Source organism: Lepisosteus platostomus, chromosome 8 (genome assembly GCF_059453375.1).
Source record: "Lepisosteus platostomus isolate fLepPlt1 chromosome 8, fLepPlt1.hap1, whole genome shotgun sequence".
In the NCBI taxonomy this organism is placed as follows: Eukaryota; Metazoa; Chordata; class Actinopteri; order Semionotiformes; family Lepisosteidae; genus Lepisosteus; species Lepisosteus platostomus.
The window spans coordinates 45,603,823-45,629,771 of NC_142618.1; the positions used below are offsets into that span (position 1 = coordinate 45,603,823).

Genomic DNA, 25,949 nt, shown 5'->3' on the forward strand with positions numbered 1-25,949 from the left:
CAAATTAATGTTAATATCTAATGTATATATAATGTAAACATTTGAAAATTTAATTGTTTTGTAATGTTTAAACAATTAAGAAATAATGTGTCACGGGACTAATGCCATTTTCGTTCAGCAATAATGAAAAATAAACAGCAGTAAACGTGTTCAAAGAATTACATGGGTGTTGCAGTGCAATGTCAAAATATATGTGTATATATACAATAGGCTGGTATTATTGCAATATCAAACACTTAAAGTGACAATTTTAGAATTAATTGCGTTGTCCCTGTTTGAACGCATATAATTTTCAAAATATTTTGCGAATAATTTGCACTTTATAGCAGCCATGGTTTTGATCTTAGTTTAATCTTCAATTAATATTAATACAAGTACAATACAATTAATAAAAGGTAATAAAATGAAGTCTAATCGTTTTTTTTCCCCTAAACACTGAAAATGTAAGTTCCTATGGCCTTGCTAACTTTTAAAACCTTTACTTTGTAAAGCAAAGTTGTGGTTAGCCCCCATTGACATTCTGCTAGCATATATTTTGCTGACAAAAACAAATCATATTTGTGAAATTATAGTTCTTATTACGCAGTAGGCTGGTAAATCGATTTTTAAAAAAAATTTAATCCATTATTCAGTTTGTTTAAACAGCGGAGCTGTGATGGACATTCATGCAGAACACTCCACTTCTAACAAGTATAGTCTTTTTGGAATACCTACACTTGATGAAAAATGTTTTATTTTTATCTGTGTATTGTGTATTTTTCAACCTATAAAAAATACTTCTGTATAAAAATAAACAAACACAATGAATACTATAAATGTACACAAATACAATGAAAATGTTTAATAAAGTTAATTGTTCGATTTTTCATTACTCTGGTTCAGAAGGTGCACCATACTGAGGGAAACTCTTAAGTGTTGGAGACAGTGCTGAAAACAAGGTAATCATTGGCATATATTCTGGAACTGCCCTAAAATAAGGCTTTTCTGGAAGGAATTACATGAGGCCCTGGAAACTATATTTGAAAGGAATGTACCCTTTACATTTGAGGCTTTATATTTTGGTAAACTGGATTTTGATTGGAGGGGAATGGATGAATATTTGTTTGGAGTCCTTATATCAGCAGGGAAGAAAGCTATAACAAGAAAGTGGCTTCTCACAGATCTACCAACAATGAATGATTGGATTGAATTAATAAAAGAAATATATCTAATGGAAAAAATAACATTTTCACTAAAATTACAAATGAAAATTTTGTCAAATATTGGTTTAGATGGGTTCAGTACATTAAACCTTTAAGGTCAGATTTTGTTGAGATACAGAATAAGTGAAATTTAATAAGATACATTTATATAGTCTACTCCTTTTTCATATTCATAAATGTATACATCTTCCTTCTTTTGAATGTGTATAGTTTTGTTAAAAAGTTATATAATTGTAAAAAATTAGGGGAACAAACAGGAATTTGTGCCTGCAATGTAAGGCTGAATAATGGATGTTCATACAGTATGTAAAATGGTTTGGTTTTGGTCTCTAAAAAAAAAAAGAAAATGTTTAATAAAGTTAACACTTAATTTTGATTCTTGTGTCTTTGTTCTTTAATTGTCGAGTTTTATGATATTACTGGAAGTTAATTAATTACTTCAATTAATTACATAATTAATTACTTAATAATCTTAGTGTCTAGTGGACCACTGTCATCGCTGCAGTTTTGTTAAGCAGGAACACAAAACTCCCAAATACAGAAAGTTTTATCTATCCATTTTCACTCCGAATTACGAATATTTCCTTAAATTAATATTAACCAAAGTGCATTAATAACTAAGCAAGCACATTGATATTAAGAGACAGGTCACTTTTAAATTGCAATTTAACAAGAGGGAGATTTAACAGAATCATGAAGCGAGACAAACCCTAACCAGAAATATATAACTATATATTAATAAGGAATTATTTTTTTTACTTTCTTAGCTCTCATTAAACGCAGTAATTTAACGTACCCTAAAACAAATTCGACATATGCGTTACAGTAAATACTCTATTTACCCTGTTTCCCTCTGCTTAAAGTAGAAATGCATAACTTTTGGTGCACATTAGATCTATAAGAACTAGAGACTGTGGAGAGCAGGGGACGGAAAATAGTATATATATTTTATTAGATTTAATCTGAAATACAAAAAACATTTTGTAAAAACATAAGAAAACAAACTAACGAGACCTGAAAAAAACATCACCGGCTCCGCAAACGTACATGCGCATATCTAATCTACACCCAAACTGACAAAAAATATTTCTACCAATGAAATCCATTTGAAATATTAGTGAAAGAAACACCGTTAAATGATGAGTTCTTATTTTTTTAAGCGGCTTATAAAAATAATAAGAGTGCCTTGTGCTTATTTCCCCCAGTTTATTCGAAACATTTGTATCGTGTTTGAAACATTAAACAATCGCGCCTGTTAAAGAGGCGCGAAATCTGAAACCTCGTCGACTGGAGACGGAACCCGCGCGGCGGGCCGCGGGCACACGCATGCGCACTATCGCAAAACCCGCTCCTTCGAGGGATGGTTCTCTGGGAACTTGAAGCTTTTTAAAGAGCCTTTCTACCTTAAATACATGTATCAGCGTGCGCTGTATTCCAGAATTTTAATGACCACATCATGTGTCATTCAAATGAATATTTTTCAGTAACTTCACGTTGTAAATGCGCATTTCCTAACGCTTAAATCACAGAGGGGACAGCATAATTACCGAAACGTGAGAGCTAATACGTTGACTGCATCAAACTGTTAGCAACCCCAGTGCTACAAATGCAGCATTTCAGCCTCTTAAAATGTAATCTTACAATACTAAAACACGAGGAACCCCATAAATAGGTTCATATTGTGGATTATTACGTGAGATGTCGCATGCTACTGCACTTCTAACGACGTGAAGTACCAAATATTTCCCTGCTTCCCATCTCCCGCAGCTGGGATCTACGCAGTCTGGTCGCCGAGCAGCGAGAGAATGTTTGAGCATTTGCTTCCGGTTTGTTGCCAGGGCGACCGTTCCCCTCCAGCCCAAACTTAAGGTTGCTATTGACAAAGTCTCGAGCTGCTGGGCTCTCTGGAAGCTGCTGAAACCAACCAGCTTTGGCAAAGCAGGGCACCGCCGCTCTTATTTTGAGGATTATATGCTTTTTTTTATTATTTTCTGGTAAAATCTAAAATATGAGTCAACGGCAAGTTTTGCAAGGTAAGTGTTAAAAAAGCCTAAACTTTGCATCAGCAGCAACTAATATAAAATGGAACTTGCATTCTATTTTAGCGAGGGTAATTTTCCTTGAACCTGTTCTATAAATTATTAAATTATTCAACTGAGATTAAACGTTATCCAGGGCTACTTAATTTCAAATTGACTAATGATCCGGAACCAAGTAAAACTGTATAGAGATATACAATGTAACGTAAAGAGACTAGAATATTTTTTCGCAAATTCCAGAACAGTTTTGAGTCTCAAAGGAAATCAGAAAATAAGCAATTAAAATGTTAATTTGTTTAGGTATTATGTCAAACACATATAATGCTGCTGTCTCACATTGAAACTTGGGAAATGACAGAAATCTCTAGAAAGTCAAACAAAATGGAAAGAAAATTGTATAAAATCTCCTACAGCTCTGTCCACCAGCTCTGTATTAATAGAAATAAAGCGTTAAATAGCATTGTCCTTGTTTTTAAATAATCACAGATGTAAATGTACAGTATGTATAGTACCATCCAATATTGTTCATTCACAAAACCCCTTCCTGTTTTATCGTGTGTTGTCTATGTAAGAAATCATCTTAGCATGATTGACACTGAAGTTGTGATGGGTGTGGAAGCAGTCTTTCTACATTAGAAAAGCCTTCTAATCAGGAAAAATGTGTGTATTGCTTGAAACCTAGCACTAATCTAAACCTTTGTACCTGATTACTTTCCCTGGAGGTCTCCAATCCAGGTACTGGCCAGACTCACACCTGCTGAGCTCCAGTGGGTTGCCAGTTGTGAGTTGCAGGATGATATAGCTGCTGTCTGTATTGATGGGCTGTTTTCACACCTTGGTTTTCATTTTTGTAGTGTTTTATGAAAGAGGAGACAGTTATTTGTGCTGAGCAATAAAAGAAATGAGTGAATCTTGGGTTGCATTTAAAATGAGAACTAACAGTATTGTTCTCTTCCCCAGTTAATGTTCACAGCATTTCCAGAGTATTGGATGTATACGTAACTATTTATTCTTTTTTTTCCAGTGTTTGAGCAGTATCAGAAAGCCAGAACGCAGTTTGTGCAGACTATTGCAGAGCTTGCTACAAGGCCTCAGAACATCGAAACTCTACAAAATGCAGGTACAGGCTCATTTTGTAAAGGAACATTCAGTGTATATGACTGTTTCTCTGGGTACTCTGACTCCCTCCCACAGCTGAAAAATTCAAGGTTAGCTGGTGTATCTAAATTGCCTCTAGAGTGTGCATGCCCTCTGATGGACTGTTTATCCTCTCTAGGGTACATTTGAATCTCAGTGTCCTGCACCTGTTTGCTGGTTTAGGCTCTTGCCACTGTGACTCTCTAATAATAAAATGTAAAGGATTAATCCAATAACCTACAGTGACCACTGTCTTCAAGGTTAATAGCTTCTTGTATCAAGTGTATTGATGGCTTTTTTGGGTCTATATTTTTTAAATGGAACATTTATGCAAATTTGAAGTAGAAATCTAAAACTTAATGTGCCAAATTTCAAATAATCAAATCAAATAATCAATCAACAGTAATAATCATTAGTTGTCTTTACTCCTGTAATTGTTATACCCTAATGTAAAACATTCAGTTCTGCATTCTCCTTGAATGAAGGGAGATGTAATTATCTTATATTGTTTATGTTCGTCATTTGCACAGAAAGAAAAATAAACACAAGAAGAGCTTGGTTCTTCTATGTTTGAAGTATCAACAAAACGAAGAACATCAGATAACATTCCATTTCAGTGAATTCAATGGTGATTCTTAATGACTGATCTGTTCATTTTCTATAGTGGATACTTTTTTGGGTCTGTCAGGCCCAGGAAACATTGTGATGCGATCCTGCTGCAGACTGTTAAAAACTAGAGTCAGCTAGAGTCTAGAGTAAACTGAAGTCTGCATGTAAGAACAGACCCCCTGGAGTGGCACAGGAATTGTTGATGGACCAAAGCCAAAACACCATATTTCATATTGGCTGCTTACAGTGTCTGCTCACATCATAGCTCCTTTTATGGAAACAGATTCCAGTTAAAGAAAATGTGGAGATCACACTTTACATCAATAGATCATTTCACAAGTGCATAATCATATTTACATTTTAAATAGTGAGCAGATGGTTTGTTGATTATTTCAGCAGTGTGGTTCTTTGACTTAACAAATTACTCAACTCAAATCATGTAATTTCACATAAATCACAGGTGCTCTGTGTTAGCTATTTGATTGGAGCTAAAATAGCTAAAATGATTTATTAAGAATAGCCATTTACAAAGATGATTGTAAGCACGACAGGCACAGACCTACCCAGCATTAGTAATTAAGATTAGGTTGTAATCACCGTGAGTAAAGGCAGTTTATCTGTGAGAGAAGTTGTCTGGAAGATTAGCTATTCTGCTTCAGCAGAGAGAAGAATAATCCTGAGAAATCAGCACTCTCTGGGACAGACAATGTCATAGAAGGCACAGATTCACCACACTGGCCAAGGGCCAACATGTATATATTCCAGAAAGATGTAGCTTGCACCTCTGATGAGTCACTGTGGCTTGCTGTCCACAATGCAAGATCACACAGTGACAGGGTTACAAGGGGCACAACTCAAGAACGCAGAGTGGAGGTCTTGCCATGATCAGGTCTTTCTCCTGACTTGAGTCCAGTAGAACATTAAGACACCAGTTCGCTGATGCTGTCAATAGGAGCCAACTGTGACTGGACCAACCCCTCCAGCTGGCTGTAGCTGCACAGGAAGTGTGTGGAACATCTGTCCAGTGGCTGATTGGGTCTCTGCAGCAGGACTGTGTTTATTCTGACTGATTTAATACTAAGTTTTTTAAAATATGCTAAAATATATACTTTATAATGTCATGTCATTTGCCAAACTGCTTTATACCATACGGTGTCGTGGGAAGCCGGAGCCTACCCAGCAAGCAACGAGCGCAAGGCAGGGTACACCCTGGACGAGGGCGCCAGTCCATTGCAGGGCAAGTGCAAGCTAATCATACATGGGGACGATTTGGAGGCCACAGTAAAAGCCGAGGAGGGGAATTTGGCCAAGACACCGGGATAACTCCCTACTCTTATCGAGAAATCTTTAATGACCATTGAGAGTCAGGACCTCGGTTTAATGTCTCATCCGAAAGACAGCGCCCACTACAGTATAGTGTCCCAGCCACTACCGGGGCATTAGGACCCACACAGACTGCAGGGTGGGCGCCCCCCACTGGTCCCACTAACATCTCTTCCAGCAGCAACCATAGCTTTCCAGGAGGTCTCCCATCCAGGTACTGACCAGGCGCCACCCTGCTGAGCTTCAGTGGGTTGCCAGTTGAGAGCTGCAGGGTGATATGGCTCCTGGCCTACTCTATAATTTATTATAGATTTTGATAGAGCATCAGGCTTCATACTAAAAACCTACCGTGACTCTTTGATGTGTATCTTTTATTTTTAATTGATTTGTCATGTCAAATAATACATATACAGTAATATGTATGCATATATTTTACTTGAATATTTTATGGGAGGGAGTCACAGTCTTGGTAATTTCACTCATGAAGTGGAAAGCATTTTAAATCCCTCCGTCCTGGTACAGAATACAACAGTCTGACATTTCTCAAGAGGATTTTGCTCCGTCTTACATTTTTAAAGATTTACTTAATCTCTGGGCCATATCCAGACCTTTTTTTCCAGGCCTTATTTTCAAAAGCTTGACACTGTTCCAAAAATTTATTATTGATAAAAAAGGACCTGAAGAAGAAATAGAACAGGTCCGCAAAACTCAAATTGTTTATTTTAGCGATGCAGATTCTCTGTATAGGCAGCTCTTCTAACAGTTTCGTGAATGAAGAACACTGAAGTTCACCAATGTAAGGCATTAAGCTCTGAATTATAATCAATTAATTTTAATGACATTGATAAATGCAGTGGTGCATGACATATTGCTAAGATGTAGTTTTAAAAATATTCTGAATCTCATAAGATTCTCATCCATTCTTTATTTTGCAAATTTTGCACTCTGCAAATGATGTGGGAATTCCTTTCATCTGGGGTTTCGAGTTAGAGCTCAGCTCTGCTGCCTGCTAGCCTGTTCACTTCAGCAGGAATGCTGCAGCAAAGAGCACACATAAAATTCAGCATTTCCTTTTGGCAGATCCGAGGCGTTTCTGCGTTTTGGGAGCCTGATTCTGGAAACAAGTCACAATGAAGTGTGTTTTTTTTTTTTCGTGTTTTCAAAGCTTTGCTCCCTTTCCTTGTGCACAAAACCTTTCTTTCTTTGACTTAGGTGTAATGTCCCTGCTGAGGCCTCTTCTGTTGGATGTAGTCCCAACTATTCAGCAGACAGCAGCTCTGGCGCTTGGACGGCTTGCCAACTACAACGATGACCTGGCAGAGGCAGTTGTTAAAGGAGACATTCTTCCACAGCTTGTGTACTCCTTGGCTGAACAGAATGTAAGACCCTTTATGCGACTCGAAGTTACGTGCACACACAACTTCAGCTAGTGAACCGGATCATACCGGGGCTCGTACGTTTTTAAAACAACTCAAAAACCTTTTATTTTTTTTCAAGAAGTCTCGTGTTTTTGATGCTTCGGCCAATACATTGCATATAATTTAAGCCCTGTGTGATGGCTATGGAAGATAGCTGAAATGTTTAATACTCTGTAGTAGTGAAAACACACAGAGGGAACAAAAAACCAAGAATAACAACAGTATGAGAAAAAAATAATAGTTGTGCTTCTTTTATTCTGTGTTCATCAAAGCCCCCTAACTGCCAAGAGTAATTCATAAACAGATGATTACCAAGCTTGAGAAATTCAGCAGTACTATAGCTGAATATGGAAGTTTAAAGGGAAACTACAGTTCCAATTTCTCAGACCGGTTATTAATCTTGTAAGAAGATTAATTCATTAACGTTATAGAAAAAAATTACAAATGTTGAATTAAGCATCAAATCGTGAAGTTTGGGAAAGTACTGTAAGTTGCCATGTTGTCGCGAATCCCTGCTCTTGGCACAGACACAAGCGAGAGTTCACGTGAATTGTGACATGAAGCAGCTATTTCTGCTCACTAGTCGCTGTCATCACTAATGTAATGCGATGTATAAGCGATATAAGTACAGGTTGTGCAGAAAACAGTTCACCGCAGAAAATGTTCGAACGTGATATGCATGCAGAGTTAACAAGTAAATAGTTCTTGTCGGCAAAACCGTCTTGAAGTCGAGAGCAATCTTTCCAGTGGATTAACAGAAGAATAAATAAAGAAACATATTCACAAGTCTGCTTGTTTACAAATATAGGGTCACTTCACGACTGGAAGTTTGGTTACCTCGTTGTTAATCACAGAATATGATGCTGCACATACCTGGAAATGTATTCAATTTTGTGATGTAAATTGGAGGTTTTAGAAGTTACTGTTTACATTTTTTTTTTCTTTGATAGTGGTTTGAAATGCACGCATCAATGCTTCGTAACTCTGAAATGTAAACATAGCGTTGCAGTTACACTTTAAAGCATGTTAGTTTAAAGTTTTTTTAAAGTTTTCTTACTCAGTTGGATCACTGGGGTTTTATAGGATTAAGAACAAATAAAAGGAGAAAATGTGCCTTAAATCCAAACTGCAGTTAAATTATTAGAATTAGAAGGTTGGTAAATATTAGGCACTGTTGCAGTGAGACTGAGTAAGTATTTTGGCTGATATGGGACACTCACATTAGTGCAAGGTCCTGAGGGAACTGCTATGTTTAGGCGGTGTGTGAAGATGAATTAAGTTAATTAACAAGTTCATGTGGAGTTTAGCTCCACAAGCATCCAATTTGATGGGGTGAAATAACAACAAAAACAGCCAGAAGGAATTACATCTTCAAGCCAAGTATTTGCCAAGTATTAGTGGCCTTCACATTGTGAAGTACGATTTACAGCAGCATCAAGGTATCAGCCCATAAATCATAAAGATATTCTTTCTGTTATGCTATCTAAGGGTGTAGTCCTGACCTGCACCTTATACTTCCAGGATGCGCTTCACATTGAAACAATCCCTACAGGAATGTGTGTCTTTCTGATAAAGGATGGGTGGAATTGTGTCTGAAAATTCCATTTTTAATTGTGTTGATTTTAGTTTTACAGTAAACAGGCTTTTTCCTCCTAAAACAAGCCAACCTTTAATTTAAATAATCAGGAAGCCTTACTGTGTGAACTTTGTGATAGCCAACAAAGCAAACTAACCAGCAAGCTTTCTGCTTACAGTGTCTTTAGTACCTGTTGCTAAATTCTTGGTAAAAAAAGAACCATTTGTTAAATGTACAGTATGGATTTTGAGTTGGTAAATTCTAGCTGATCAGCTTGAAGGTACTGTGTATGATTTATCTGAATATGTTTCATTAACAAGCAGGAGAAACTCAGAGCATTCACTTCTCACTGAACAGTGAAAGAAACCTGTTTGAAAGTTTCTCAGACCTAGTGCCCTCTGGTTCTTTTTCTCAGCTAAGTTCTTAATTACGTGGGCTTTTGAAACGTTAATTGAACTGTTCTCTTAAGTAGATCTGTTATAACTACTTTCTGCACCCAGTCTTTGGCTTCAGAATTAAATTTCTTTGAGTAAATTGTTGCCAAGAAATGTGGCAAAGAGATCTCTGTTCAGTCTGTCTTTAACTTGTTTTATGAATTGCTGCTTCCCTGAAGCGGTTTAAGCAACTCTTATTAGGTGCCCAATTAAGGGCTGTATGGGCTCAGGTGGATAATACTCTGTGTGAAACAGTCTTATTTAAGCAGCCTTTGTTTCGAATCATCCCAAGCGCTGACACTTCAGAAACCTATCAGTTGAAACTGTATACTTAAATAAGGAGAGAAATCCAGCTCTTGGTACACAATTAATACTAATTTCTAATTCCTTCCAGCTTTGTAAGAGTTCAGAACAGTTACAAAAAAAGGTCTAATCAAGCAAAAAGTTCAATTAACAAGGTTCAGTTAACCTAATCAATTAAATTCACAGCTGGACTAAAACCAGAAACCACAGGGGTGTTCCCATGACGAGAATCATGAGCGATGGAATTGATATTACCACATTGGAACACCGCTGCCCCTTTTGCATTGTGCATATCAAAGAACTGCGGTACCGTTACCAATTTGAATATAAGAATGATTGTTGGGGGTGGCACAGTGGGGAGTGGTTAGCATTACTGCCTCACACCACTGGCACCCTGTGTTCATGGAGTGTTGTCTGCATGGAGTTCGTATGTTCTTCAGGTGTTCCTCCATGTGCTCTGGTTCCCTCCCACAGCCCAAAGACATATTGGTAGTTTCTAGTAAAATTGGCCCTAGGAGTGAGTGTGTGTGTGTCTATCTGTGCCCTCCGTTGGATTGGCGTCCCATCCAGTGTGTATCCTGCCTTGTGCCCATTGCTTGCCCCGATAGGCTCCGGCTCGGCCGCGACCCTTTATTGGATCAAGCTTTTAGAAGATGGATGGATGGATGACTGTTTTTCGTGCTCATTTCCGCAGAGGTTCTACAAGAAAGCCGCAGCCTTTGTTCTGAGGGCAGTGGCGAAGCACTCCCCGGAGCTGGCCCAGGCGGTGGTGGACTGTGGAGCGCTGGATGCCCTTGTGATCTCTCTGGAGGAGTTCGATCCCGGGGTGAAAGAGGCAGCAGCCTGGGCACTGGGATACATTGCCAGACACAACGCAGGTACTGTATAGTGACGTAGGCTTAGCGCATTTTCTCGTGTTGTCTGCACACTCTTTGGTTACTCATTTCTCAGTGTCATCTAGTAAATTAACTCCACTTAGCAGCCTGAACTTCTCATCACAGCAAAGCCAAAATAAAGGATAGAGTTTGATTTGATCAGCGATGGGCCACTTCAGTCCTTGAAGGGCAGATTCCTGCAGGTATTTTTCAATTGGCATCCAGTTAAGACCCAAAAAACGAACTATTTGACCTCATCGAAATAAATTGCTGAATTCAGTAATCCCTATTTAAGATTAGGTGCAATTGCCCCATCTGTTTTGTTTGCACCCTAAGTACTGTGTATTAATATTCTACTGTAATGGAATATGAGTATTAATGTAGAAATTTCTATATTTTGTGATTTTATGACTATCGTGTATATTAACAAGCACATACACTACAAATGTACAGTATGTATGGTGAGCATATGAACAAGAGTGTCACTGTATGTTACAGTACATATCTTGTTTTTTTCATTGTACTTCAGCTGTCTAGATGTCTCATAGCTGCTGCCCTGGCAGAAATCTCTTTTAAGTGATTTACTGGAAGCACTTAAGTGAAAGAATATTCCAAAACGATTATTTTTAGGTGTCTGTTTTGTCATGCCTCATGTTTTGCCCAATCTATTTGGCTTAAACTCCATTTCGTAGGCGTACTGTCTAAGTTCCTTTACTCCCTCACTTAAGTGATACTCTTTTAGAGCTGAATTTCATATCATTAATTGAAGCTTTATCCATGGAGTATTTTTTCATTGAGTTTATCTAAATTATTGTAACTAATAATGCCTGAATTGGGGAGTTACTCACAGGGCATAATTCAATTTCTTTCCAGCACGCTTGATATTTTGGATTCCAGAAATTAATCAAGGGTTTAATTTGAGATGAATAATATAATATAATATAATCTTTCAAATTTGGTAAAGCCATTTCCCCTTTATGTATACTATCTAGTTTTCATATTAATAAAAAAAAAGTGAAGCATCCTGAAATTACGCTAGTGTGGTAAAGTATGAACATATATTCTTAAAATGTGATGTAAACTGTATAAAGTCATTGTAGAACAAAGTAAATGTGTCGTTTTAGCATAAAAAAATATAATACGCATTTATTTAAACCTTAAAAGACCCTTTGCAATGAGATGCCCATGTTGTTAAAAAGCTTTTGAGATACCCATTAAAATCTGGCAGATTATTCTGCAAAAAGTTTATTTCACAAATAATAGTTTGTCTGAAATTCAAATCTTGCCCTCTGAAAAAAGAGCTCTGATTTTAGTGCTTTTGTAGCTGCTTTATTCAGTTAATATTTAATTCCAGGTTCCTTTATTGTGTTTGAAGTGAGTCAAGAGTGGTCACTGAAGGGTGGGAAGTGAGACACTGGTATTTATTCATGTCTGTCCTCCAGTGACAGACGAGAAATGACAAAGTGTATTTTGCACTTAAAAGCTGTACAGCGGATTAACTCATCTTCAGGATGAGGAGTCTGTGCTGTTGGCTGGGGATTTGGACTGTGCAGAAAATGAGCAGTTAGACTGAAACAGCTGAGAGCCCCACCCGAGGTCAGCCAGAGAGCTAGTTACTATTTTAACTGCACATGAACTGGTGGATCTGGCAGCATCTCCCATCTAGCTGCCAAACAGGACAAATGGGACTAAGGATCTCCCCTGGTCTGGTATGTCTGGCCAGGTTAGAAAAATTTTATTGTGTACAGTTGAGTAGCAACTCAATTTTGTGACTCCATTGGACACAAAACTCCACTGGACATCTGGACACTCCATTGTCCAGTTACTTCATTTATCCATTTGGATTGTCTGACCACAGTATGGTAAATCTTAGATTGGTTATACGTTACATATCACATATAAAGCTGTACTGGCATTCTAATACAATATAGTTTTTTTTTCTGAAAGGTGGACTAGCAGAAAACTGTTTTTTCCTTTACTGAGACAGTGGTGGGATGTGGGGATACCCAAATTTTTCAGAACTGAGGGCCATGTTTCATATTTATTGTAGGGCCACTACATAACAGCTGCATGGACTGCAAAAGAAAAATCCTGTTTTAAACTTAAGCCTCAACTAATCCATTTTAAACCTGCAGTTAGTAAATTAAAAATGTCAAACAGATATCACCTCGTTCATCATCACTTCCTCCTGTTGTCTTGAATTATAACGGATCAATGGCTTTGCTGATCACAAGTGTACAAAGGAGTTGTCATTATCATTTACGTAACGTGGAGTGGCACGGTGGTGCTGTTGTTAGCATTGCAGCGCTGGGGCCCTGGGTTCAGTTCTGGACTTGGGTTTGCTATCTGTGTGGAGTTTGTATGTTCTCCCCATGTTTGTGTGGCTTTCTTCCTCCCATAGCCCAACAACATACAGGAAGGTTAATTGGCTTCTGGGAAAATTGGCCGTGATGTGAGTGTGTGTGTGTTTGTTCCTGTTTGTGTCCCACGATAGACTGGCTTCCCTCCCAGGATGTGTCCTGCCTTGTGCCCGTTGCATGCCAGGATAGACTCCCGCTCCCCCACAACCTTATATTGGATAAAGCAGTTAGAAAATGAGAGGATGGTAACGTAATCAGAGGCCGTGACTCCTTCAGAAATCATGGGCTATAACCATATGAAAGTTCATATTATATGTCACACCAAAAAAGCTCTGGCTTAAAAGATCGGATTTAGCCTGGATAATAACTGACCTTAAAGCATCACTACCCACTACCCGCCACCATATGATGTTATGGACACAAGTGTTATGGTTCCAGAATACACAGGTGTTTATTTCTTTAATTATATTTATAGGATTTGAAGACAAAAAAAAAACATGAACTCATTGATATTGGTGATCAGAACTTTAATTGGTTTTACTCTAGTCTTAAGATTTTATAAGTCCAGCGCTGTAGCACTTTTGAAATATTCACTTTTGTAAATTAAAAAAAAAAGAAAATCATTTATTAAAACCAACAGTAACACCCCTGCCTCCTGTTATAAATAAAGTTTTTGTGACCTTGCTTCTGGTCTTTTTTGCAAAGTTGGCATTTGCTGTGTAACCACATTAACTGATCTAACCGTCTGTGAAGAATATGTGCGTGTGCTGTTTTCAAGCAGGGTCATTTCCTCCTTTCTGTTACTGTGATCTTGGAAAAATCTTAGTTTACAAGGTGGAGGTCCTGTTTAAGCAGTGTTGATTTTTTGGGAAAACAATAGATTCTTCTCATGCCCTGCATCTCCTTACTTGTCAGTACAGCTCTGAGAGAACACTTTCTTTATAGTTTCATATAATTTATGAATATTCATTCATTATATAGAGTTATGTGTGCATACAGTATGTATACAGACTGGATAATACTACATTAAGTGCCTGCATTCTGTATTTATCCACTAAAGTATTTACGTTTAATTATGTGAGTTACCATGCTTTCAGTAAAATATGATTTCTCACCATGCAAAACTAAATTTTCAACTTTCCAAATGTGTTTTCCTGACCTCAACTGCAAGACATCTAATTAGCCTTAACCTATTTAAAAATGTAGCCTAGTACAGGCAGTCACAGAAACAAAACAAATGCATGTTTATTTCAGAAGCAGATTGCATGGATCTTTTCCCAGTGCACAAAATGAAACACAAGACAAGAGAATGCAAGTCTGTAACAGAGTGGGGTGAATGTTATGAAAATGAGTCTGTAAATTGCATTGAACTTTCAAATGTATGAATGTAAATAATGTATGCAATTACTACAGGTAACTAACACACTACAATTATTGAGTGGGGATACATGAAGACTGCAGAACAGGTGAAATTAACATTAGGTTTGTTATTTAACATTAACATGTACTAAAAATATAACTTATATATATATAAGAATATCATGTTTGAGTGCCAGTCATAGTGTCTTGTGTATTGTGAGTGTATTGTTAATGCAGAATGTTGTGAACTGTCCACCTGCACACCTGTTTAAAATTGTAGATTAAAAAATGTTTGTGTTTGTGTTTGAGTACTTAAAATATAAAAAAAACAAATGTCCCCAGTTCCATTGTCTTTCCCCTTAAACCACACAATGACAAAGGCATCTTACTTTATTGTACATTGTGTATTATTTTTGTTTATGCTCTGATTGCTACCAACACAAATCAGTCATTAGACAGCTTAATGGGGAAAATGTATTTAACTTGGCTTGAGCTTGGGGTTATTATCTTAAATGTGTGCTGTGCAACAGCCGAGGTTGAAAGTGCCGAAATCTGTTTGCCCCCTTTCTCAACACTCCACGAACAGCCCAATCTGCTTGAAATGCGTGCATTCTAATTTGACTCCATCCATTGACCTCTATCCTTTTGAACAGCAGATTGGTCCACATGATCCGTGCAACCAGCCGGGCTAATTTGAAATGCAGATGTAGTGATGGTGAACTGAACTGACTCTCCCCAGCACATTGGCTTTTTTTTTGTAATCCTTCCCGGGAGTGTCAGGGTGAAAAATGGCCTGATCAAGGGTCATCCACCCCTACTCACTTAATTATTTTCCTTGTGATCCACAGAACTGTCACAGGCCGTTGTTGACGCAGGAGCAGTTCCGCTTTTAGTTCTCTGTGTCCAAGAGCCGGAAGTTGCTTTGAAAAGGATCGCTGCCTCAGCCCTAAGTGACATTTCAAAACATTCTCCAGAGCTGGCCCAGACTGTTGTGGATGCTGGGGCAATTGCTCATTTAGCCCAGATGATTCTCAATCCAGATGCCAAGCTGAAGGTAGGATGTCCACAGTTTACTTAATTTGAGCAGAGGGTTTTAATATAGCTCCACTAGTGTAATAGGCTTAATTCCAACAGGAAAGAAAGAGAGAAAAATGTCCGAATTTGCACTGATTCATGGAATTAATCATTTTTTTTCACCATGCCACATTACAGATATTGACTGGGAGATAACTTTTTTATGGGGTACCTCTGATCCTGAATGATTAAGTTAAAGGAATCGTAGAAAAAAAAAAGTGGAACTGCGTAACATACCTTGTGTACGTGTTGATTCTCTTTTAATTTGGCCATGCTGTAGTTCACTTTCGTCAGCCTTCATGATGTAGATACTGAGATGATTACATATCAGAGGCAAGCCTCGTGTGGTGATTAGTAAGGCTGCTGTACTTTTGCTAGACCGGAGGGACTGGTGTTTTATTGCTGGACTGGGGCACCTATGTCTTCTTGAGTTACGTGAGTTTCAGTTTCCTCAAAGCATCAGAGGTTTTTAAGACTATATTTGATTGGCTGTTCAAAATGATCCTTTCTCCATTGCCTGGCAATGGGCTGGCATCCCATCCAGGGTGAGAGCTGTCAGGTGCTCTTTGCTGCATCTTGCTCAAGGTAAAGTTGTTGTATTCATTAAAAATGTGCTCTTCTATTGCCGAAACACAGATAGAAAGGTCATGAAAGGCCAAACTATTTACACAATTTTGTATGTGATCTCTTGGCACCATTCTTACTTAATGATCTGAATATGATCAAAAAAGTGTCACCCACTTTTATAAGCTAATAACGAAGAAACAGATGTAGTTACTTTAGCCGGTCTTTAAGAAGCTTAGGTGTTTTTTTTCTAAATGGCTCCTTTTTTCCCTCGACAGCGTCAGGTGTTTTCAGCTCTCAGTCAGATTTCGAAGCACTCGGTGGATCTGGCAGAGATGGTGGTTGAGGCGGAAATCTTTCCTGCTGTGCTTACATGCCTGAAGGATCCTGATGAGTATGTGAAAAAGAACGTTGCGACACTGATGCGGGAGATCGCTAAACACACCCCAGAGGTAACAGCTGATTGGTCCTCACTGTTTTTTTTTTCTCACTCAGACTGTTTTAAATTTACTCTACAGTTTCCTCTTTAGCAGCTGTATTTCAGTTTAATTTGAAGCATGCCCATTTTAGGCATCTACCTACTTTTGACGTGCCATGTAAGGCTGTTAGCAATAATGGCTACTAAAAATGTTTTTGAAAGACGGGTGGTAGAAATTGTCCCGAAAGGCTAATTGAATCTTGTGTTTTAGACTTACATATTGTGTCACTCTGACGTAGTTCCTCTCAGTGTTTCCTTATTCAAGGTTAGGTCTGATCAGTTAGGAAGGGTTAGCAAACAATGGTACATATATGTACAAATGGGAAAATCAAGTAGTAACAGGAAAATTAAGTAGGCCAACCATTAGGACCTTAAATGGAAATGGTAGGCACATACTTTAATCCCTTTCTGAAAATAATTATATTAATCCAACAACCGTATGAAAAAAACATTTTTCCTAGCCTGTGTCTATTATTATTTTTATTTGTATGCGTTTGTGTCATTAGAAAATTCGTGGTTCTGTGCCATCCCTTAAATTATGTTGTCTCTAGTCTTTTCTTTAATCCTTATCCTCCACTCCTTTATCTGGTCTCATGATGCCTCACAGAAACAGTCTCTGGGCACTTTGCCATCTGAACAGCTGCACATGGCAAGAGAGTCACTGGATTTTCACTAATGGAACTAATTGATTTTGCAAATTAGGAGACCTTGTTAAAAATGTTGCATTCCTGTGTTTTCCTATGGATCCCGTATTTGTGCAGCATCTCCTTTAACGATGTTTTGCAAACATATTATTCCAATTCATTTGGAGCTCCCCCACCCCTCCCTACCCTCAAACAACATTGGTCAAGATTGCAAAAACTTACCATGTCTTCCTCAGATAAATTCCTGTTACGTTCGCAAATTAATCCTTCGCACACACGTATGTGCTTAATCTTTCAGGTGTATTAAAAGAAGGCACCCTTTAACTGTTTGCGTCTGTCTGGTGTGATGTGATGTCATCTATCCGTGTAAAAATATGTTTGCACAAAAGTTGGAAATCCTGGATTCATACAGTTTTAAAGGTTTTATGATACATTGGCTTGAGATCACCTACACGTTAGACTTACACTCCAGTGGATTTATCACATGGTCTCAGTCTTCTGCCTATTGGTACCTGCATCCCTCTCTTTTGCAGCTCTCCCAGCTGATTGTCAATGCAGGAGGAGTGGCTGCGGCCATTGATTATATTGGCGATTGTCTGGGTAGCATCCGTCTTCCAGGTATCATGATGCTTGGGTATGTGGCGGCTCACTCTGAGAACCTGGCCATGGCTGTGATCGTCTCCAAGGTGGGTGTGGTAGCTCCACAGACTGCTCATTATCTATTTGACTTCTAAGACCGCGTGTTATAGGCAGCTAATACTTTTTGCTTGAGCCAGAAGACCTCCTTTTAACAAGTGCAGATTACCTGTTAAATATGAATGAAGGATTTCCTGTTTAATATTACAGCATTGATTATTCATCCCTTGTGCACTTTGTTTTCTTGTGAATAAATGTAGTAATAATGACTCGTGGTGTCACAAAAACAAAAGGCATAGGCTGGCTATCCCCACAAATTAAAATCTTGTGCTACAACGTTCTCAAAATGAAGTGGCTGTGCACAGGAAAGTTTTACAATAGTCTCTCCAGTAGATCTAGGTTTGTCTTTTAACTTTTTTTTTTCTTAAAGTAAGCTAGTAAGCTGACATAGGAAAGCTATCATGTGTTTTTGTCCCATATTTGTTGTTTCATCCATGGTGGTATTGTGCAAAATTGTTGTTCAGAGGTCACTGATGAAGAAATAGCTTGTTACTGGTGAAAAATGTTTGGCTAATGAATGTCATGACAGCATATTCCCATGGCTTGGTGTCCATTGTTCATGAATACACAGCCATGATGGCACCATAAATGACTGATATCATTGCTTATTTTATAGCAAAAAGATTAAAATAACAAATGTGTTTTCCTTAAATTGTTTTTCATGAACTAGCCTCATACGACCATATGTTTGTTTATTTAATATTTCAACATCCACATTAATATGTTTAAAAGTTGTTTAAAGTTACTACTCAGTACATTAGCCTAATAAAATAAAAACAGTTCATTTTTTTTGTAACACTTCCAAGGTATTCATAAATTAAAACATTATGAAAAATGAACAATCATATTTAACAATGCATCTGTTGGTAGTAAGGGCCTTTGTATATATTAATCTCATACAGTTCTTTAAAATTCTGTTAACAGTGGTGATTTAGACAATCAGACGTGTGTATTTTTACCAGTAAGTTATACCCATGACAAAAACGTTTCGACACCACCATCAAAGTGTGATTATATATAATATATACATATTTTATTCAGCACAAAGGTTTATTAAACAGTTTGCTATGCTTTTGTCTATGCATCCTTTTACAAATTTAACTTCTTAAATCTGTGCTTCATAAATCTCACACAGTAAATAAATTAGAGTTTAACTTTGTCATAAATAGCATTCTTGTGTGAATGAACATGGAAGTTGAAGTTATTATTCAAGATATTATTCTGTGTAAGTCATGCCTTTTATATATGACCTAAGCTAGAACATTCAATATTTTGTGTGATGAGAACCATACTACTAGTACAGCGTGAGATTTATACCAGCACCCTGCTGACTTCACATTGTTAATTAATAAATATGACCCCTCTGCTAATTACAGATTTGAAACTCATTGTCTGATGGTGGAATTCAGTTGATGCGAAAAAAATCTGCAGTATAGCAAACTAAATAGAAAACAGCTGTTACGTAAGACATTTACAGTTTGTGCCTTGTGTTTTATTTGACCAAATACAACCATTTTTATATTGAGGGGTAAGGCTGCAGCACAATTCTAAGTATGCTTGTTGGCATAAATGTGTTTTGGCTGTCTGGCCAAAATGTGTGAACATTTCCATCCTTTAGTAGTTTATAGGTCTACAGTTTGGATAAAAACTTACATTCAAATATCATCAGAGACTGCTGAGCAGCCCAACCGGTGAAGTTCAGAGGTCTTTCTTGTTCATAAGGCAGAATCCATTAACTTTGCATGTACAGTAAAAGCACCTTCTGTTACCGTTGTTAAGAAGAGCCACTTCAAATGCTTCTAACTGGGTACTTAAATGTGTAAAATGCAGACTTGACTGACTCCGACAAGGAAAAGAGGAAGGAAGAAAGAACTGGCCTCTAATCCTAACAGTAAATCATAAAAAAAAAAACATACTTGTTAATTCAACATTTTTAAAACAGCTCTTCAAACATCAAAGGAAAATATAATACTGATTGAGCTGATCAGCTGTATTTCTAGCTGTTCTTGAGTGCCCGTTGTTTTTCCACACATTCTTCCACAGTGGTGGCTACGGACTGCTTGTTATTCTGATTGTAATAATGCTGTGAGGCCGGTGCTGACCCACACCGTCTGTGTCCTGATCGCTGCAGGGGGTGCCACAGTTGGCTATCTGTCTGACAGAGGAACCAGAGGACCACATTAAAGCAGCGACAGCCTGGGCCTTCGGGCAGATTGGGAGACACACTCCTGAGCACGCACGGGCTGTTGCTGTAGCCAATGTGTTGCCAAAGCTGCTTTCACTGTACATGGAGACGGACAGCTCTGAGGACCTCCAGGTGAAGGTAAACCGCTGTGTTAATGAGAATTGCCCTTCACTGTGGAGTCTGGTTCTGAGCCAAGTTAACTAACATGGCATTTGGCTACATAGAGCATATGCACCTCCTGAGAACTATGCTGAGCCAAGGTGAACTTTCTGTATCTAGTAGATACTATATTTTGTCACTGCCTTGTCACTGTATGTAGTGTCAAAGCATCAATTGTTTCGAAAATCTAGCTCGTCAACACAGAACGTTTTCAATCACTTTTTAAAGAGGAAGTGTATGCTAGGAGATCTTTATATATTCTGTATATAATTTGAAAATACTCTTTATATATTATATACTGAATACATTCATATTTATTAACATGTTAATTAGAGGTAAGGCTGTACAGTTACTGTTGTGTTTCCAGCATAAATTGGCTTTAACCTGTAAAAATGTTTTCTTTCCAGCAATTTTACTTACTACAATGCATATTCCTACCTTGTCTTTCATAGTGATCTATTATAGAGCTGGATTACATCCCAGTTACATGATATATACACGATAGTTTAGTACATTTTATAGCTTTATATAAGTTGATGTGAGGGACTTCAGCCACACAAGACAATACAACATAAAAAAAGCTTAATTATATTTCCTTTGTATATTAAACACAATTGATCTCCAGTTTGAAATCGTCAGACATTTAAACCGTTTTCTTTGTGAACTCCTGTGTGTAGTGTTTTGTTGCAGAATGCGCACGCTTTCTATTTTTTTAAAACAGAAACCAGTCTGTTCGACTGATTTCCAGCTTTCAAGGCCTAGGAATGCCGAGCACGATGGGCTTGAAATTCCTGTCATTGTTTCAGGGAGATGCCAGAGAGCTCCCATTAATGTTTCCATCTTGTAGGCGAAAAAGGCACTGAAGAGCATCCTGCAGAAATGCACTCATCTGCCAGCACTGGAGCCTCTGTTGCACGACGCCTCTCCAAATATTCTCAAGCATGTCGTCGGCCAGTTCAGCAAGGTAAAGACAGAACAGACCCGACGTTTCATTAAAATCCGTGTAGAAAGACGCTGATTGCATAAATTGTCATATTAAATCGTTGCAAAGGAACAAGTAATAGGTTTATTCCATGCTGAAAAAAAGAAGAAAGAAAACACAGCGGTTCGGCCGTGGAGCCTTCTTCGGGTGTTGTTTAAATTAGACAGTTACCGCATGAGCAACAAAATCACTGGTTTCATACATTTACATTTTAAAACAAGCAGGGTTAATTCCACGCTGAAAAGTAGAAAAAAGAAGCAAAATACATAGTGCTTCTTTTGTGGAGCCCTTGTGATCTACTTTCTTTTCTATTTTACAATGTGAAAATTAACCTCTATACTGTATGTTCCTTTGCAAGCTTTTTATGATGTGTTTTATTCTACTAAGGATTGCATCATAATTCTTTGAGATTTACACGTCAGTGAATGCCTTTATTTGTATTAATGTACTGTCCTGTTTGTTTGCTTTGCCATGTTTTTGATATTCGTTTTGAAGTATAATGAAATTTAGGCATGTGCAAAGCCCAGAGAAGGCTCATTTAAGTAGCTTTAAGTAGCATGAAGTAGAGTCTGTTGTCTTTCCTAGTGACAACACTCAGAAGACAATATACAGAACATTTCAACTCCACCCGAAATAATCCTCTCTCTTTATACACAGTGCAAAAGATTTGTGCAATCTAGTCCTCACATCCAAAAATAAGTAGTAAAAGAAGCTGTTTATTTTTTATTCAGTTGTGGTGGTGGGGGAGGGGTGTTCCGGGGCACTGGAGAGTACATCACTCAAGATTAAGGCACTGTCTAGAGTCATTTGGATGTATATTTATCATAAATACAATAAAGCAAGCGAACAGCAATAATAATGCTTAAAAGGAAATCTTCAAATCCATGGAGATCCTGAGACAGTGAGCATTTTTAAAACTCTTTAAAAACCTAACTTTTTGCATTTAATATGCATTTAGTTTTACTCTTGGTTTTATCTATTCTGCCCTGTTTAGTGTGTGGTTTTCCTTTTTACTTGTGTATTTACTGTTATGTGTTTTCCGTGTGTACTATTCTGCAGTGTTCTGTGTCTCTTGAATAGTGCTTAGAAATAAAATGCGTTGGCATTCTTTTAACATTTAACATTTTCTGACATAAAGCTCATTAGCTTTTTAAGTAGAACAAACACCATCATTTTGTACAAAAGGCTTTTTACAATATACAGTATTGAGAACTGTGAAGCAGCTTGCCAGGTTAAGTAAAATGCTGTTTAATTCTATATGTTTATAGATATTATTAATATCTACAAACGCTCTATTAACATGTTATTTCTTAATAGGTATCTTCACTAGTGTTACAAATTATTCTATGCTGTGCTCGTTCCTCAGGTACTTCCTCACGACAGTAAAGCCAGACGACTTTTTGTCACAAGTGGCGGCTTGAAGAAAATTCAGGAGATAAAAGCTGAACCTGGATCAGCTCTTCAGGAATATATCAACTCCATAAACAATTGTTATCCAGAAGAAATAGTCAGGTAAGAATTAACAGCTGGAGGAGAGAATAAACTGAAGATGTCATTATGAGTGATTTTTAAATACGTTGAATAAATATGCGGCCCTTTCAGTCAAGGCAGCCAATCATCGTGCCCTGCAATCTGCTGGAGTCCTTCTGCGTGGAGTGTGCATGTGTCCCCCATAATCTTATGGGTTTTTGCTGCTCCACTTTCCTCCAGCACACTAAAGGCATCCTTGATAGGCCAATGATTTTCATTGCTTGTGTCTATGTGTACATATGATGAACTGGTGTATGCTTGTGGGATAGGCTCAGGGTTGGCACGACCCTCACCATGAATACACAGTTTTCTGATGATGGTTGGATGGATTAATGGATGAATGCAATCTGTCAATAGTACTGGTCCACTGCCTAATGAATCCAGAAAGGACTTTTCCTGCAGAGCAGGAATTGGACACAAACTGCATTAACATTCTATGGTTTGTCTTGTAATCACGTGTGTCTTGTTGGTAATATTTCCATAAAGTTTATATTGAATAAACCGTATGAAGAGCCATGATTGGATTGCCAACTAAATCAACACAAGTAACAGAATTAGTTTATTAAGGTATGATATGCTGAGGTGTTTGTTTTCTGTACTTTTTCATGGTTGATGTTAATTCTACTTCTTCACATTTATTGTATGTGACAGATCACATAATCGAGTGATAGAACTACGTACCGTTTTTCAGGTTATCCCTGCCTTTTAAAAAGTGAAGATCTAGGTTTTCAGTTTTGTTTTCAAGAAAGTGAAACAGGAAGTGAAGAAAGGAAGAAATGAAAAGCTTTAAAGAAAGAGCTTTGAAGGAGTTTTTAACATACAGTACCTTGGAAAAGTATTCAGACCCTTTCTATGGTGTCCCGTTTTGTGAAATTAAAAAATTATATACGTAGATTTTTGTAAACTTAAATATTCAAACTAAAGACTTTTAAGGGTAAGATAGGTTACAGTAAAGGCTGCAGGTTGCAGCCTACGCATGCTGACGCAGCTACCTACTTGAACTAATAAAGTATCTGTCTAACTAATGTTTGACTTCACCATGCTCAAACAGATATTTATATTTTTTAGATGTATGAATACCCTTCTTCCTGATCTAAGCTTTTATATAACTTTATCCCTGAGTTACGCTGAAATCTCTTTGGTATTCATGGTTTAATCTTTGCTTGAAATTCACGACCAGACACAGAGACCCCTTACAGAGACAGGTGTATTTATTTCTGAATTACTGAAAAAACTATTGTTGCACACCAACCGTGGCTACTCGGTTAATTGGATTGCTTGTCAAGGTAGTTTTGTTCACTTAAATTAATTTGTCATGCCATCATGACTTTTTTTTCTTTCATGTTAATTATTTCCTGCTTTTGATTTGGCTAAGAATGTGTGGGCAGTGTTGTTTATACTGTATAACAAATATTAATTTCAGGTGGGTATCTGCGTCAGCACTTGGTCTGCAAAGGAACAACAGGTTTATTCCATGCTGAAAAGAGAAGAGAGAAAACGCAATGTTTCAGCTGTGAAGCCTTCTACAGGTGTGAGCGACCTGAAGACCTAAAGACCTGAAGAAGTCAATGATAATTTGCTCACACCTGAAGAAGGCTTCACAGCCCAAATATTAATTTCTACTTCAAAGTATCATGCTAGCAGGCTTTAAAGAACAAAATGTGCAAGGGTCTGATTACTTTTGCAAGGCACTATATACGGAATAGCTTTTAATGTATCCTTGCCTTAATTATTATAATAGTAAACATTACACCAATACTCAAGGAACTAACATGATTTAGGAGACTAGCATTTATGCATAGGAAATGTAAATTGACACACAAGCCAACACACAACAGTTTACTTACATTATAGATTTCTTTCTTTTTATGCAATAAAAACTATGACAGCAGACTACATTTCAAATCTAAGTCTAATGTGTCTAATTAGTCATTAGTTCAGGTGGGTAGCTGCGTCAGCATGCCTGAAGAAGGCTCCACGGCCGAAACGTTGTGTTTTTTCTCTCTTCTTTTTTTCAGCATGGAATAAACCTATTACTTGTTCCTAATTAGTCATTAGTCAATTATAATTTATTCTGACTCTATCACACAATACAGTATTAACGCTGAAGATTTTAGGTTGCTTTTGCTACCATTTGATATTTAATATTATTTATTTCCAGGTATTATTCCCCTGGATATTCAGAGACTCTTCTGGAAAGGGTGGAAAATTACCAACCTGTTATGTAAGAACTGTTTTATGTCTGACTTCACTAAGAATTTCTACCGAAATAAACAAACTAATCCATCAGTCACCAGGCGTTATTGTCTGTAACACACAGCATATGTTTAGTAGTTATTAAAATAAAGCATACCATTACACTCTGTTTTGTTTTAACTAATATATTTAAGATTATTATATATTGACCATAAGCAAGCTCACCCTATTTGGAGACTTCAAAGGAGAATGTGCACTCCATTTTGTGACTCTGGTTATTATTATGTCTAGTAATTGCAATTTAAATGTATGCTTCTTCAGTTAGATCTAAAGTTGACAAGGTTTTCTGAGTTTTTTGACAGAATTTGGTGTTTTATCTTGTAATCCTACTTTAAAAAAATAAATTCAGAGTAGAATTGTAGTATCAAAATGATTCGGACCTTAAATAATGAGTCTTTGGTTGTCATAGAAAAACTCTTTGTGTTAATTATTTTGCAGTCATTCTTTGGTTGGTGTTTATTTTCAATGTACTTATTTACAGAGAAATAATGTAGCACATTTATTAACTTCAGATCTCATTATCTGATGTGTGGGCATTCATTACATAAACAAAAGACTACATAAAATAGTTATAAAACTAAATTATGCAAAATTATCCTTCTCGTACATAATTTATTTTATATTATTGTTTTATCTTGGTGCTTTTGTTGTTTTGCCACTAGCTCAACAAGACATCCAATGCCAAAATATTGCATTGGCATAAAAGAACTGTTTTATGTACATTTTACAAATCTAATGTGCAACAT

At 37.3% G+C, this 25,949-nt stretch overlaps 1 protein-coding gene across 2 annotated transcripts; it reads left to right on the forward strand.

Annotated features, from left to right (window-relative positions):
* Positions 1 to 3,030: 3,030 nt before the first annotated feature.
* Positions 3,031 to 25,312, forward strand: spag6 (sperm associated antigen 6). Of its 2 annotated transcripts, XM_088643678.1 has the most exons (11): positions 3,033 to 3,235; positions 4,266 to 4,361; positions 7,523 to 7,689; positions 10,736 to 10,919; positions 15,484 to 15,689; positions 16,552 to 16,725; positions 17,929 to 18,081; positions 20,223 to 20,414; positions 21,283 to 21,399; positions 22,784 to 22,929; positions 25,109 to 25,312. In XM_088643678.1, exons 1-11 carry the CDS (start codon positions 3,211 to 3,213, stop codon positions 25,173 to 25,175), a joined length of 1,527 nt encoding a protein of 508 aa, XP_088499804.1. In that variant the 5' UTR covers positions 3,033 to 3,210; the 3' UTR covers positions 25,176 to 25,312. The 2 variants fall into 2 exon arrangements, with proteins under 2 accessions (XP_088499806.1, XP_088499804.1); XM_088643680.1 differs by lacking the exon at positions 17,929 to 18,081 and having other exon boundaries at positions 3,031 to 3,235.
* The last annotated feature ends 637 nt before the right edge of the window (positions 25,313 to 25,949 follow it).